Raw genomic sequence first — 12,959 nt, 5'->3', positions numbered from 1 at the left:
CCATGTCTCCTCCCCCCTTTCCTTGGGCGGGTGCTAGAGCCGCGTCCGGATCTCCCCACCCCCTTTGCATGCCGTGTCCTTTCCCCGCTTGCTGCCCATGCCGCGAGTGAGGGGAGGGGAACTGATTGCAGTTGGGTGACAAAAGGTGGGGTGAGGGGGCAGCACGGAGGGGTGCTGGGTGCCCAGCCTGGGTGCTGCAGACACTCGGGGGCTAAGGGAGGGGTTCTCTGGGAGCGGAGCTCAGCATGGCCCAGAGAGGGGCTTTAGGAGACACAGGGATGAAAATTCCTGAGCTCTGGGCTGCGTTAGCAATGCACAGGGTGCAGAAGGAGTTGGCTAGTCTGGCAATGGAAGGCAGGGGGCTGGACAGAGCCACGCGCATCAGTCAGAGAAGCTGGGCAGGAGCGGAAACCCCCTTCCCCCGTCTCCAGCTCTGCATGGCTCCCCCCTCCCAGTCCTGCAGTGCCCAGGTGGGGCAGGGAGAGGGGGTCAGGGCAACTGATGGAGCGGGGCCAGGAACAATCCCTGCTGCAGGAGCAGCTCCTGGCTGCAGCCGAGGTTGTAGGAGCCACTTATGACCCACAAGCGGGTCGACCCAGCCAGCTGCCCCCGCCCCTCTCCCTGCCCCCCAGCACCAGGGAGGAGCTGGGGCAGCTAGTGAGGCAATGGCAGGAGCCAGCCACTGCAGCAGCCCTTCCACTCCACAATCCAACTTCTGCGCCCTCTGCTTCCAACCCCACTACCCTCCCTTATCCCATGCCCCTGGTTCCACCCCCTTGACCCCCACCTCCCCACCCAAGGCCAAGATAGGCAAAACTTCATTTGTGTCGGTGAGGAAGGGTGGTCCAGTGGTGAAGGCACTAGTCTGCCCTGCCACAGACTCCCTGAGTGACCTTGAGCAGATCACTTTGTCTCTCTGGGGAGCATAGCACGGCCCTGCCTCCCGGGGGGTTGAAAGGATAAATTTAGAGCTGATTTTTTTCCCCCATGGGAAATTTCAAGTTTTCAGCAAAAATATTGAAAACCATAATATTTTGGTTTTGCAAATGCTGCTGCAGTGCCTCATGGGAGTTGTAGTTCAGGTGCCTTATGCACCCATTCTCCTCTATGGCTGGCTGTACTACATCTCCCATGATGCTTAGTCTCCCCTCTTATTGTGGCCGCCACCTCTCCCCGGTGCATCATGGGAGACGATGTTCAGCTGGGGAGCCTGGTCCATAGAGGAGGCTGGAAGCAGGAAGCACCTGAATTACAACTCCCATGAGACACTTTGGCATCAAAATATTTTGTTCGCTCCGTTTTTTTGGCTGAACAAGCGACATTTCCCACAGGAAGCAGACGCTTTCCGGGGACATTTCGCCGAGTCGAAAACTCAGTTTCCCACTGAAAAACAGCTTCAAGGGGAAACGTTCAACCAGCCTTAATAAATACACTGAAGTTTGTGTGGCGCTCAGAGACGGTCTTTGGGGCAGGGAGTGTGTCATTTTGTTCTGCGTTTGTGCAGTGCCTGGCACCGGGGCCCTGCCCCATAACCACCTTACTAGGTGCTCCTTCAGTATGAATAATAACTAAGAATAATGATTAGGGCTAGATGAGCGATTGAGATAGATAATGGCAGGGATACTGCTGCCCTGTGGTCAGAGGAGGTAACAATGGAACACCCGGCCCAACCCCTCTGAGAACCCCTATTGGGCTGGGTGTCTCTCTCTCCCCACTCCCGCTCCCGGTTAATGCTGCCCGCTGCCCTGGACCTGGCCGCACTGGGCCCTGGTCCCATAGCTGCACTACAGGGTCTCTCGGTTCTCTCTGGGACAGTGGGATCAGCTGGAGGAGGAAGACGAGGCTCGGCCCCCTAACAAGAGGTGCACGTTCTGCACCCAGATTGTGGAGAAGCTCAAGTCGATGATTGGCGATGACCCCGATGAGGTACGTCACCCAGTGCCTGTTGGCCAGCCCAGAGGTTAGAGGAGGGGGCCTGAGGAAGTGTGCGGGAGGGGTGAGGAACAGTGGGATGAGGAGGGAGAAGGTGTGTGGGGGGAGAGAGCAGAGGGCGTGATGGTGATGGGAGAGTGGGGAAGGAGAGGGAGAGGTGGGGAGCGGACCGGGGGACGATTCCCTGGCTGATGGCGAAGTTATGGGAGAGGAGAGGGTGGGCGGAGCGCGGTGCCATAGCTCACGTGCCAGGGCTCTCGCCGCAGGATGCTATCAACAAGGCCCTGAGCTCCGTGTGCAGATCCGTGGGCAGACGCCAGGCCCGGATGTGTAAATCGCTGCTGAAAAAGTACAAAGATCAGCTCACGGAGGGACTGCAGAACGGCGATGAGGCCGGAGACATCTGCATCAGCATGAAATTGTGCAAGGAGCCCCCAGGTGAGAGTGCGTAGGCCGCAGTTCATCCCCCACGGGAAACTTCGGCCCAGGCCCCTCGGGGCTTCTCCCAGAAACATCGACTGGGCTCTCCCTCTCCCGGCCCAGCAATCACGCCCACCCCAGGAATTGTCCCCTGCAGAGTTCACCCCCTCCCGCGTCCCAAGGGATCCTCCCCCGCCTTGTTCTTCCCCCATCCCCTGGATTATCCCGCTAGGCCTCAGCCACCCCCCGGCCCATCTCTGAGGTGCTGCACAGAGGATGCCTAGGCCGGCCTGCCCGCGGGGCTGGAGCTGCTCTGACCCAGAAACGCTGGTTTTCCCTCCAGAGTTCTCCAACTGATACCCGCCGCTTGCCCTGAGGCCACGCCGATTCCCCAAAGCTTCTCGCTGCTGCTGATTGCGCCCGCCTGCGATGCACAGAACTGGCTGGATGGAGCATGGCATAGGGCCAGCTGGGTACGTGATACCCCAAGGCAGATCCCTGGGCTGGGGGAGTGAGGTGGGGAGCGGGACCCACTGGTGCTCAGGTCTGGCTTATAGCACCATGCCCTGAAGGTGATGCTGGAGCAGCAGCCGGGCTCCTTCACCCAGTGCTTCAGCCCGGCCCGGCCCTGTGAGGGCTGCAGTGTCTCCAGGGCCCATGTGCTCCTTGGTCTGTGATGCCCTGGGTGGGGTGGCTGCTGCACAGCTTGTGCTAAAGAGCCACGGCTCCACAGCTGGGGCTGCCCCACGCTCATCTCTAGGGATCAGGCACGGAGCGGGGCCTGGAGCACACACTGACGGCTACAGGGGATGGGTGCTTAGGGGACCCGCTTACCAGTGGGTGCTCCGAACGCCACCCAGGGTTATGAGCCCCAGACAGTGTGGGCAGCTGGGGGGTTTATGGGGGGCTAGTCGGGACTGTGGAGGAGACGGTGGGTAGAGCCTGGAGCTCAAGGTGGAAAGCAGGACCCCTGCTGGCTAAGCTCACAGGCTGTCTCCCGCATCCAGGACCACTGCAGACCGGAGCAGACAACCGGAGGACAGTGACTCTGCCAGCCCTTGGCCATCAGCTTGGCTCTGGCATCTCTTCTGCTGGATATCGTGGGCCGGATGCTGAGCCGGTGCACGTGGGCACAGCACCAGGCCATGCCGATTTGCACCAGCTGGGCATCTGACCCCCTTTTCCCCCTACTGCTTTTGGCTTCCTTATGAATAAAGTGCTTTGGACAACGTGTGGCTGGTTTCATGCCCCTGCTGGGCAGGGGGAGCGGGCAGGTGGAAACGAGCCTTTCGGCTCCAGCGCTGCTGAGGCTGCTTGAGAAACATTTGTCCCAGCCACCATCCCGCATGTCTCTGGCCCGTCGTCTGCCTTTCCTTCCTGCGCGCCTTATTCCAGGGGCCCTGATGGCGTCACAGGCTGGGCGTGGCGGCCTTGGCCCCTGCAGCTCCTTCCCCAAGAGCTGGGAGCGGGGCCCGGCCGCAGGAAAGGGAGCGGAAGCTGTTGGCTCAGAAGAAGCCGCGCCTGAGGACGGGCGAGTGCAGGAGGAGAAAGTGGCCACCAGCGAAACTGCCCCGTGTCCCGAGCTCACCGTGGTTAAGGTGGAGGGAGATAAGGGACGGGGTGGGGGAAGCAGGTGGGACAGGGTGACTGCGGGTATTGCCTGTTGGTCACCCAGCTCCCCTGCGCAGAGGAGCCTCTCACCTCTCAGGCCAGGAGAGGATCCTGTGACCCCCCCCTTCCTCTGCTGTGCCGGGGGGGCCACACCCAGGGTGCGGACAAGGGGCCTCCCCACGGGTGTGAGCTTTGGATCTGAACCACGTCTCCCCCAGGCTGCTTCCCGCAGGATGGATTCCCAATGCCCCCTGCCGCCATCATGGGAGAGCAACCCTGCATGGCTTGCGTCCTCCTCCGTCCCGGGGCCTGCCCGCTGCTCCCCCCCCCCGGGGGCCTACAGTGGAGGAGGGCACCACAGGCTGCATGCCCAGGAGAGGCCCTTTGCATCCTCGTCACCCACCGGTCCTTGTGCCAGGGTCCCCTTGGCCTCACACCCAGTGCTTAGGGAATGGCCTTGAGCTGTGCCTGGCCCTTTGAAACAAGCCCTTAGCGTCCCTCTCCCCCTTGGCCACAGACGGGGCTTCCCTCCATCCTGCCCCACCGGTCACACGCAGGGCGCTCGTTTGATGGGCTTGGGCTTTTATTTCATTGGCGCTAGGCATGGGGTACATGTCGATTAGCCGCATCACCCGTCAGTCCTCCTTCTCGTCACCGTGGGTGATGATGTAACAGAGGGATTTGTAATCAATGTTTCCTGCCACGTCGATGGGCGTCACCGCGAACATCTGCTCCACCTGGGCAGGAGAGAGCAGGGGTGGGGACGTGAGTCGTGGGCAAGGATCCCAGTGACTTCCCGGGGTGGGGTGGGGTGGGGCCCATCGGGGAGGCCGCAGCCGTGGCACCAAAGACCCGAGTGGCTGGCGGGCACCCAGATCTGCCACGGGGGGGGGGGGGGAGGGGCGTGTAGCGCAAAACCACACACACACACACACACACACACACACACACACACACACACACACTTCCCAGGGCTGCAAGGAGGGGGTTCCTGCCAACCCGTGGGGAGTTCCTGGGACCCACTGATTCGGGGCGGGGGGAGATCAGGGGCCATCTCACCTCCTCCGGGGTGAACTTGTCTGCCTGGGTCAGCAGGAGCTGCTTAAACCTGCAACCGAAACAGGACGCGAGTGAGACCGCAGAGCCTTGGGTTTGTGCCCATTGCCCCTGAGTGCCCAGCTCTGCCGGGGCCAGGCAGGGACTGGGGGGCTGGGGCCTAAGCGGGGGTAGGGGCCAGGTGGGTCCTGGCAAGGGGCAGGAAGGATCTGAGAGACAGGGCCTGGGGGACAGGAGCTGGGTAAGGTCTGGAAGTGAGGCAGGGTCGGGGGGGGGGGGGGAAGAGAGGAGAGATTCCAGGGGCACAGGCCCCGCAGGTCTAGACAGACCTGCCCACTGCACACAGAGACTTTTTTTAACCCTACGTTTTCCGAACTGGCCTCTCAGTTGCTGGGACCCGTTTGGCCCTGCCCCCCCCACCCTACCCTCTCCCGCCCCTTCCACATGCTGTGGCAGCCTGCTCCGCCCCCCCTGGCCCTTTCCCCCTTGGGGCAGTGACAGGGGGGTCCAGCCAGGCCTCCTCCTGGCTCCAGCCCACACCCAGTTTGGCCCAGGATGCCCCCGGCACCAGGGTGGCACAGAGCCGGCTCTGCTCCTGGCCTTGCCATTCACTGGAGAGGCCTCACCCTGCCCCGCGAGCCATCAGGCACCTGGGAATATGGCCCTGAGAGTCCAGCCTGAGACACCCTGGGCTCTGATTTGCAGCCCCCACCATTGAGGTCAGTCAGATCTGGGGGCGCGCAGCCCCTCCAAGACACCAGGCCAAGGGCATCTCCACCTGGGATCCCAAAAGCCGAGGCCCCAGAAGCAGGGGCTGCTCGTGTCCCTGTGGGCCTAGAGGTGCTGGGTCCCCCAGGCCTGCGACTGCCCCCCACACCCTGGCTTGGGGCCCTTTGACTCACTCATCCTTGTTCACGTGGCCGGTTCCGTCGGGGTCGAAGAGTTTGAAAGCGTTGAGGATGGATTCCTCCGGGTCGGTGCCTGGGGGGGGGGGGCAGGGGGGCTGGTTAGCTCAGGATGAGGCTGAGGTTCCCCAGCCCCATTCCCCTGGCTCTAGGCCCCCCCCATGCCTGCCTCGGGGCGGGGGCACAGCCCTGCTTCTCTTGGCTCGTCCTGCCCCGCAGGTTCGGAGTGCGGACGACCCTCCCTCTCCTCAGAGGTGCTGGGAACCCGCATTCCCTGCCTGCGCTCCGACCGCTCTGAGGTGCCCAAAGCCACATCTCAGAGGGCAGCTGCACCACCACCTCTGTGCCCCCCCCCACAAGCCCATTGCTGGGTGTTGCAGGTTTCCAAAGACCCCAGCAGCTAAAAGCCGAGTTAAGCGGCAGCAGGAGACTATATGGTTTTCCCAGCATGGATCACGGTATCTCCAAGCCCCGTGGGGCCCGGCAGCACTCAGCCACGGCTCACACCCAGAGCCTGCGACAGGGGACCCGGCCATGCCTAGGAGGGGATGCTGGCGAAGCTATTGAGGGAATCCTTCTTTCCAGGCAGGGCCTGGGGACCTTCGATCTCCACTTGGAACAGTCACCAGCGGGAGAGAAAGGCAACATGGGAGCATCCCGCACTGCGGGTGTAGCGTGAAGTCGTCTCGAGGATGCCAAGAGCAAGCGGGCAGCAGAGCTGGGCACCGCGAGGATGCTCCAGCGGTGTGAGGGCGAGTCTGGGATGCAGGAAACCTGTGCCACCCCAGTGTGACCTTGGGCAATGTGATGTTATTGACATAAACTGGGACCATATAGATCATTGTTGCAATCAAGGTCCTGTAGTGGCACCCAAATCTTGTATAAAGGGGGTCAAATGGGGTGTCTAAGACAAGGTTATGGTTTACTGGTTATGATTAGGCTGTCTATATGTGTGTATCAGTTTTGTAGTTGAAGTTATTATTATGGCTCTATACTGTCTGTATGACAAACTTATGCTATGCTTCTGGGTGATATCCCAGACAAGCTGGGATTAGCTCTGCCTAGCCTGCTTGATGGCCCATTAAGGACCATCAGCTATACAATGGACTCATTGAGAGAAGGCAAATATGCCTTCAGACTCAGCAAAGTATGCAGGGACTGGCCCATGTGACTCCAGGCCCCATTTTGCTGTAATTTTCCACAGTGAGAACAAAGAGGTGTTCCTACACCTGGAAAAGACTGTATAAGGCTGATGCCTCATCTCCATTTTGTCTTCAATCCTGCTTCATACCTCTGGAGGAACTTTGCTACAAGCTGAAGCTTTGAACAAAGGACTGAGGACCCATCCCAGCGGGGGATGTATTCCAGAGACTTGATTTGAACCTGCAGTTTATTCTATCGCTGCTGCAAGCCTGAACCAAGAACTTTGCCATTACTGTATGTAATTGATTCCATTTAACCAATTCTAACTCTCATCTCTATCTTTTTCCTTTTATGAATAAACCTTTAGATTTTAGATTCTAAAGGATTGGCAACAGCGTGATTTGTGGGTAAGATCTGATTTGTATATTGACCTGGGACTGGGGCTTGGTCCTTTGGGATCAGGAGAACCTTTTTCTTTTACTGGGGTATTGGTTTTCATAATCATTTGTCCCCATAACGAGTGGCACTGGTGGTAATACTGGGAAACTGGAGTGTCTTAGGAGATTGCTTGTGAGACTTGCGGTTAGCCAGTGGGGTGAGACCGAAGTCCTCCTAGTCTGGCTGGTTTGGTTTGCCTTAGAGGTGGAAAAAACCCCAGCCTTGGGCTGTAACTGCCCTATTAGAGCAATTTGTCCTGAGCTGGCACTCTCAGTTGGGTTCCGCCAGAACCGCATCGTCACAGGCAAGTCACCCAGTTGCTCTGTGCCTCAGTTTCCCCATCTGTCCCATGGGAATCATAACCCCATGTGTGTGAGGATCAATACATCATGGAGGGTGAGGCGCTCGGATGCTCTGGTGATAGGGCCAGGGATGTCCCAGAGGTCGATAGAGCCCAGGTTGAACGGGCCCCCTCCAGCTCTCGGCCCCGTTCAGCTCTCGGCTTACTCACCATTCAGCTTCTCCCCGAAGAGTGCGAGGAAGACGGTGAAGTTGATGGGGCCCTTCCCCTCCTTCAGCATCTCGTCCAGCTCCTCGTCCTTCATGTTCAATTTCCCTGGTGAGGAGGGGAGGCCCGGTGAAAGCCCATCTTCCCCAGGATGCCTCTGGCCCCCAGCTCGGAGCACCGTTCGCTTTCCGGCGGCAGGAGCAGGCCTTGCCCCGTGGAGCCCTACCGCTGTACAGCGGGAGGCCTGGACCCCAGCACAACCCGAGCAGGGAGGCAGCTCCAGCCAGGGAGCTGGCACATCATGCCATCGGATGACACGACCCACTCTGTTCTCACCCTCTGCTACCTCTGGGCAGCACCCAGCATGATGGGGGGCCCCCCGATCTGTCAGGGTCGAAGCAGGGCCTGGCATGACAGTGGTACCCCGATCTCCATCAGGGTGGGTGCAGGGCCTGACTCGACAGGTCCCCTTGATCTGGGTCAGGGTGGGGGCAGGGCCCAGCACGACAGGTCCCTTTGATCTCAGTCGGGGTCTATAGGCCGATCTCCGTGGCAGCGTCGGTGGAGAGAGCCACCTCCACAGAGCCCCCTTTGATAAAGGCACCAGAGAGGCCAGGCCGGGATCTGAGGTGAACCCGGGCCCGCGCCTCGTGCCGCTCTAGGAGGAGGCCCGCTTCGCCCCTGAGCCGGGCCCCTGAGCCCAGAAGCTGACCGCCTCACTCCCCCACAGTGCAGGCAAGCAGAGCCAGCCTTATCAGCGATGACGCACGGGATGGAAATCACAAGATGCCAAGCTCAAGTGCCCGGTGGAAAGAGCGTGCCTGCTACTTAATCAGCGGCCCTGCCGATAAGCAGCCAGCTCCCGCTGTCTGCCAAGGGGGCAGGGTAGTTTTGGAGCTAGCAGCTGGCTTCCTTCATCGATTTGTAACAAAGGGCTTGTCTTGTTAAAGCGGTGCTCCCCAGCCCCACCCGCTCCCTGGCGGTGCAGGATCCCCCAGCAGCCCACGTCCCCATTCAGAGGGGTGTTACCCACTGGCAGGACCCTTCTTTACTGGGCACCAGCCCATGGGCCCGTGGTGGTTGAGAATTCCCTGCCTGTCTCCTGCTCCAAGGGCTCCCCTCTTCCTCAGACACAAAGGGTAGGCCCATGCTCTGGGGCAGGGTGGGGGGGACGGGACATTGGCACCACAGGACTGAGGAAGCAAGAAGAGGCTTTTTTGCTCCTGGGCTCCCAGCGTAAGTGCAGGAGCCTCCCAGTTTTGCTTTGAATGAACTGAAAACTCAGCCCTTTTTTCAGGGCCTGTGTCTGTGCAGCGCCTGGCGCCACGGGGCCCACGGCTGAGGAACTAGACTCCAAGCCGATACACGGGAATACCAAAGCAAAACTCGCACAAAGCTGCCGTGCCTGAGATTAAGGACTTTCAGACCCTTTCGATTCCAGGCGATGCACCGGGCCCAGGTTTGTTCCATATTGAACTAGGGAACTCACTTTCGCAAGAGATTGGGACAGCAGAGAACCTTCACTGCCTTCCCGCCAGAGGGCAAGCTACTCAAGCCAGAGGGGGTGGATGGGGATAGATAGATTAGATTAGATAAATAGAGGGGGTGGATGAGGATAGATAGATGGTGATGTCCTGACAGGTTTGTCATTCTTTGGGCACCTCCGTGGTCTGTGTTTGAAGCTTGCAGCGAGCTCCAGGCCCAGGGGGTTTGCTGAGGCCTGGCATTTCACAACGATGATTATTGGGGATAGCTTTGGTGCCTGCCCCTGGCCAAGGTGCACTGGGAGGGTGGGGGGTGAGGTGCTCACTCACCAAGCTGGGAATAGGTCTCCTTCAGGTCTGATTTCGTGATAATGCCGTCACGGTTCTGGTCGATGCAGCTGAATGCCTAGGAACAGAATGAGACGCTGAGCCCTGGGGCCTGGGCCTGCTTGCAGCCCTCGGCACCAGCCCCCTCACTCTCCTGGTAGGGCAGAACTCCCTCCAGCTGGCATCTTCCCCTCTCCCTAGCCGTGCCCCAGCAGGAGTGGGGAGCTCCAGCCCAGCTTGCCATGGCTGAGTCCCTAGGCCACATTATTCCCTGCAGCCCCAGCGTGGCCGACTTGTGAGTGTCACGATATCTTCAAGCTCCAGCTCCTGGAGTCAGGTGATTCGGGGAGAATCTCGGCTTTGGTTCCAATCAAGTACCTCGTGGTTGGGGAGAAGAGCTAAAAACGTGACTGTGAGAGGCTCAGAAACCAGCCGGCCAATGCAAAGTGTGGTATATTGCAAACTGTGTGAAAAGTCCGAGCTGTCACGTTAAATTATATGGGGATTCCTGGTCCTGCTTGTAGGCTTGGGGGGCTCTGCAGGGTAGCCTGTGATCTGGGTCCTGTGCAGTCAGTCTGCCTAGAGAAAGATGGGGTGAGTTGGGCCTCTCTGCCACAGGGAGCAGCCTGTTTTGTCTCTCTCTGGTTTTGGTTCTTGGCTTCTGGATTCTAAGACATAAAGTCGTGTTATGCTGCAGCCTTCCTGCAAGATGGCTGATGCTCAGGTTCTAGCTCGTTGTGTGTGTGCTGTGACTACTTGGGGGAGCTAACGCTGAATATTCCCCCCTCTCTCTTTGCGAAGGCCATGGCCCTGACCCTTCTCTCACCCCGGGCCATATCCCTGTGTGGGTATCATGTGCATTGCCTGGGCTCCCCGGCGTGCTGGCGTTCACACACAATGGGCCGCGGCACCCTCACCTCCTTGAACTCCTGGATCTGAGACTGCTCGAACATGGAGAAGACGTTGGAGGAGCCCCTCTGGGCACGCTTGGCAGCAGCTTTGCTTCGGGTCCCGGCTTTCCGGCTAGCCTGCAGGGGAAAGAGCCAATCAGAGTGCAGGGAGTCCTGCTGTCTCTGGCAGAGCCAATCAAAGCACAGGGAATCCTGCTGTCCCCAGCAGATCCAATCAGAGCACAAGGAATCCTGCTGCCCCTGGCAGAGCCAATGAGAGCACAAGGAATCCTGCTGAGCCCAGCAGAGCCAATCAGTGAGGAGCCCTGTGATGCGTGCCAGTGGGCACAAGCAGCAGAAGGAGAGCCCCTTGCTGGCACGAAAGGTGCCTCCCTCTCCGGTGCCTGGGACCAGTGTGATTGAAACAGACAAACAGTTTTAAACCACTGATAACCCCCAGCATGTTCCAACTCCCGTCAAAGTCTGAAGGAATGCCTAACATAGTGCATGCTAATGGGAAGGGGGTAGGTTTAGCAGATAAAATAAAAAAAGAACAAGTTAAAAATCACTTAGAAAAGTTAGATGCCTGCAAGTCACCAGGGGCTGATGAAATGCATCCTAGAATACTCAAGGAGCTAATAGAGGAGGTATCTGAGCCTCTAGCTATTATCTTTGGAAAATCATGGGAGACGGGAGAGATTCCAGAAGACTGGAAAAGGGCAAATATAGTGCCCATCTATAAAAAGGGAAATAAAAACAACCCAGGAAACTACAGACCAGTTAGTTTAACTTCTGTGCCAGGGAAGATAATGGAGCAAGTAATTAAGGAAATCATCTGCAAACACTTGGAAGGTGGTAAGGTGATAGGGAACAGCCAGCATGGATTTGTAAAGAACAAATCATGTCAAACCAATCTGATAGCTTTCTTTGATAGGATAACGAGTCTTGTGGATAAGGGAGAAGCGGTGGATGTGGTATACCTAGACTTTAGTAAGGCATTTGATACGGTCTTGCATGATATTCTTATGGATAAACTAGGCAAATACAATTTAGATGGGGCTACTATAAGGTGGGTGCATAACTGGCTGGATAACCATACTCAGAGAGTTGTTATTAATGGTTCCCAATCCTGCTGGAAAGGCATAACGAGTGGGGTTCCGCAGGGGTCTGTTTTGGGACCAGCTCTGTTCAATATCTTCATTAACGACTTAGATATTGGCATAGAAAGTACGCTTATTAAGTTTGCAGATGATACCAAACTGGGAGGGATTGCAACTGCTTTGGAGGACAGGGTCATAATTCAAAATGATCTGGACAAATTGGAGAAATGGTCTGAGTTAAACAGGATGAAGTTTAACAAAGACAAATGCAAAGTGCTCCACTTAGGAAGAAAAAAATCAGTTTCACACTGTAACACAAGTGGACTCACCCCTGCGGCACCTCCTGCTGGTCTCTCAGGGAATTAGCTCAACCCAGCCTCCAGAGCGCCCTCTGCAGGCCAGTGATCTGCCTTGCTCTCTACTTCTGGGCCCCGTGTCCCTCCCAGGACCCCTCTCAGGGGGCAATGGGGCAGGGGGAGGGAAGGTGCTCTCTAGGGCAGGTATCTGCATGGGGGTGGGGCTGGGAGGTCAGCTGCTAGTGGGGGAAGGGCTCTGGGTCTGTGGGTGGGAGAGGGCTGGAGGGAGGCAGGGAAAGGTCACTAGTAATCTCAGGGATGCGGAATTCTTCCCTTCCCTGCGTTCTTTGTTCTTTGGCCGCATGGTCCCCACGGGGGCTGTAAGCTCTGGGGCAGGGGCTGGCAATGGGGCTCAGGGGGTGGCACTGGCAATGGGGCTGGGGGAGGGCTGGTGCTGACAATGGGGCTCTAGGGGGACAGCAGTGAGGCTTTGGGGTCTGCTGGCAGTGCTGGGGCTGGGGGGGCACTGACAGTGGGTATCTAGGGGCTGTCAATGGGGCTCTGGCATGGCCCGGGCAGGTCCCCCCGAGTTAGTGCCCTGCTGCATGCTGAGGGGCTGCTCCTCGCCCCAGTAGGGGGGGGGCGGGGGCCGTTCGGGGGGGGGGCGCTCTCAGCACAGTGCCCGGCTCTCCCTCACCCCAGGATGTGGGAGGGCTGGAGCCGTTCTGGGGGGGCGCTCTCAGCACAAGCCCCGGCTCTCCCTCGCCGCAGGACGTGGGGGCCTGGAGCTGTTCTGGGGGGGGCTCTCAGCACAGGCCCCGGCTCTCCCTCGCCCCAGGATGTGGGGGG

At 58.7% G+C, this 12,959-nt stretch overlaps 2 protein-coding genes across 2 annotated transcripts in view; one reads left to right on the top strand and one right to left on the bottom strand.

Moving 5' to 3' along the window:
• The window catches only part of GNLY (granulysin), a 5,365-nt gene extending 1,919 nt beyond the window's left edge, over positions 1 to 3,446 (top strand). The window contains exons 3-6 of the mRNA XM_024211238.2: positions 1,816 to 1,926; positions 2,199 to 2,370; positions 2,696 to 2,825; positions 3,360 to 3,446. Coding sequence (XP_024067006.1) covers positions 1,816 to 1,926; positions 2,199 to 2,370; positions 2,696 to 2,709 — 297 coding nt within the window. The 3' untranslated portion in view covers positions 2,710 to 2,825; positions 3,360 to 3,446. The remainder of the gene's footprint in view (positions 1 to 1,815; positions 1,927 to 2,198; positions 2,371 to 2,695; positions 2,826 to 3,359) is intronic.
• A 1,152-nt stretch (positions 3,447 to 4,598) lies between these two features.
• MYL7 (myosin light chain 7) overlaps positions 4,599 to 12,959 on the bottom strand; it is a 9,497-nt gene continuing 1,136 nt past the window's right edge. Inside the window, exons 2-7 of the mRNA XM_024211318.1 lie at positions 10,742 to 10,852; positions 9,828 to 9,903; positions 8,017 to 8,121; positions 5,922 to 6,000; positions 5,023 to 5,071; positions 4,599 to 4,700 (exon numbers count right to left, since the gene is read on the bottom strand). Coding sequence (XP_024067086.1) covers positions 4,599 to 4,700; positions 5,023 to 5,071; positions 5,922 to 6,000; positions 8,017 to 8,121; positions 9,828 to 9,903; positions 10,742 to 10,852 — 522 coding nt within the window. The remainder of the gene's footprint in view (positions 4,701 to 5,022; positions 5,072 to 5,921; positions 6,001 to 8,016; positions 8,122 to 9,827; positions 9,904 to 10,741; positions 10,853 to 12,959) is intronic.

This window comes from Terrapene carolina, unplaced genomic scaffold (genome assembly GCF_002925995.2).
Source record: "Terrapene carolina triunguis isolate 2854851 unplaced genomic scaffold, T_m_triunguis-2.0 Scaffold53, whole genome shotgun sequence".
In the NCBI taxonomy this organism is placed as follows: domain Eukaryota; kingdom Metazoa; phylum Chordata; order Testudines; family Emydidae; genus Terrapene; species Terrapene triunguis.
The sequence above is the reverse complement of the archived record's forward strand: the minus strand, read 5'-3'. Positions and strand labels throughout refer to the sequence as shown.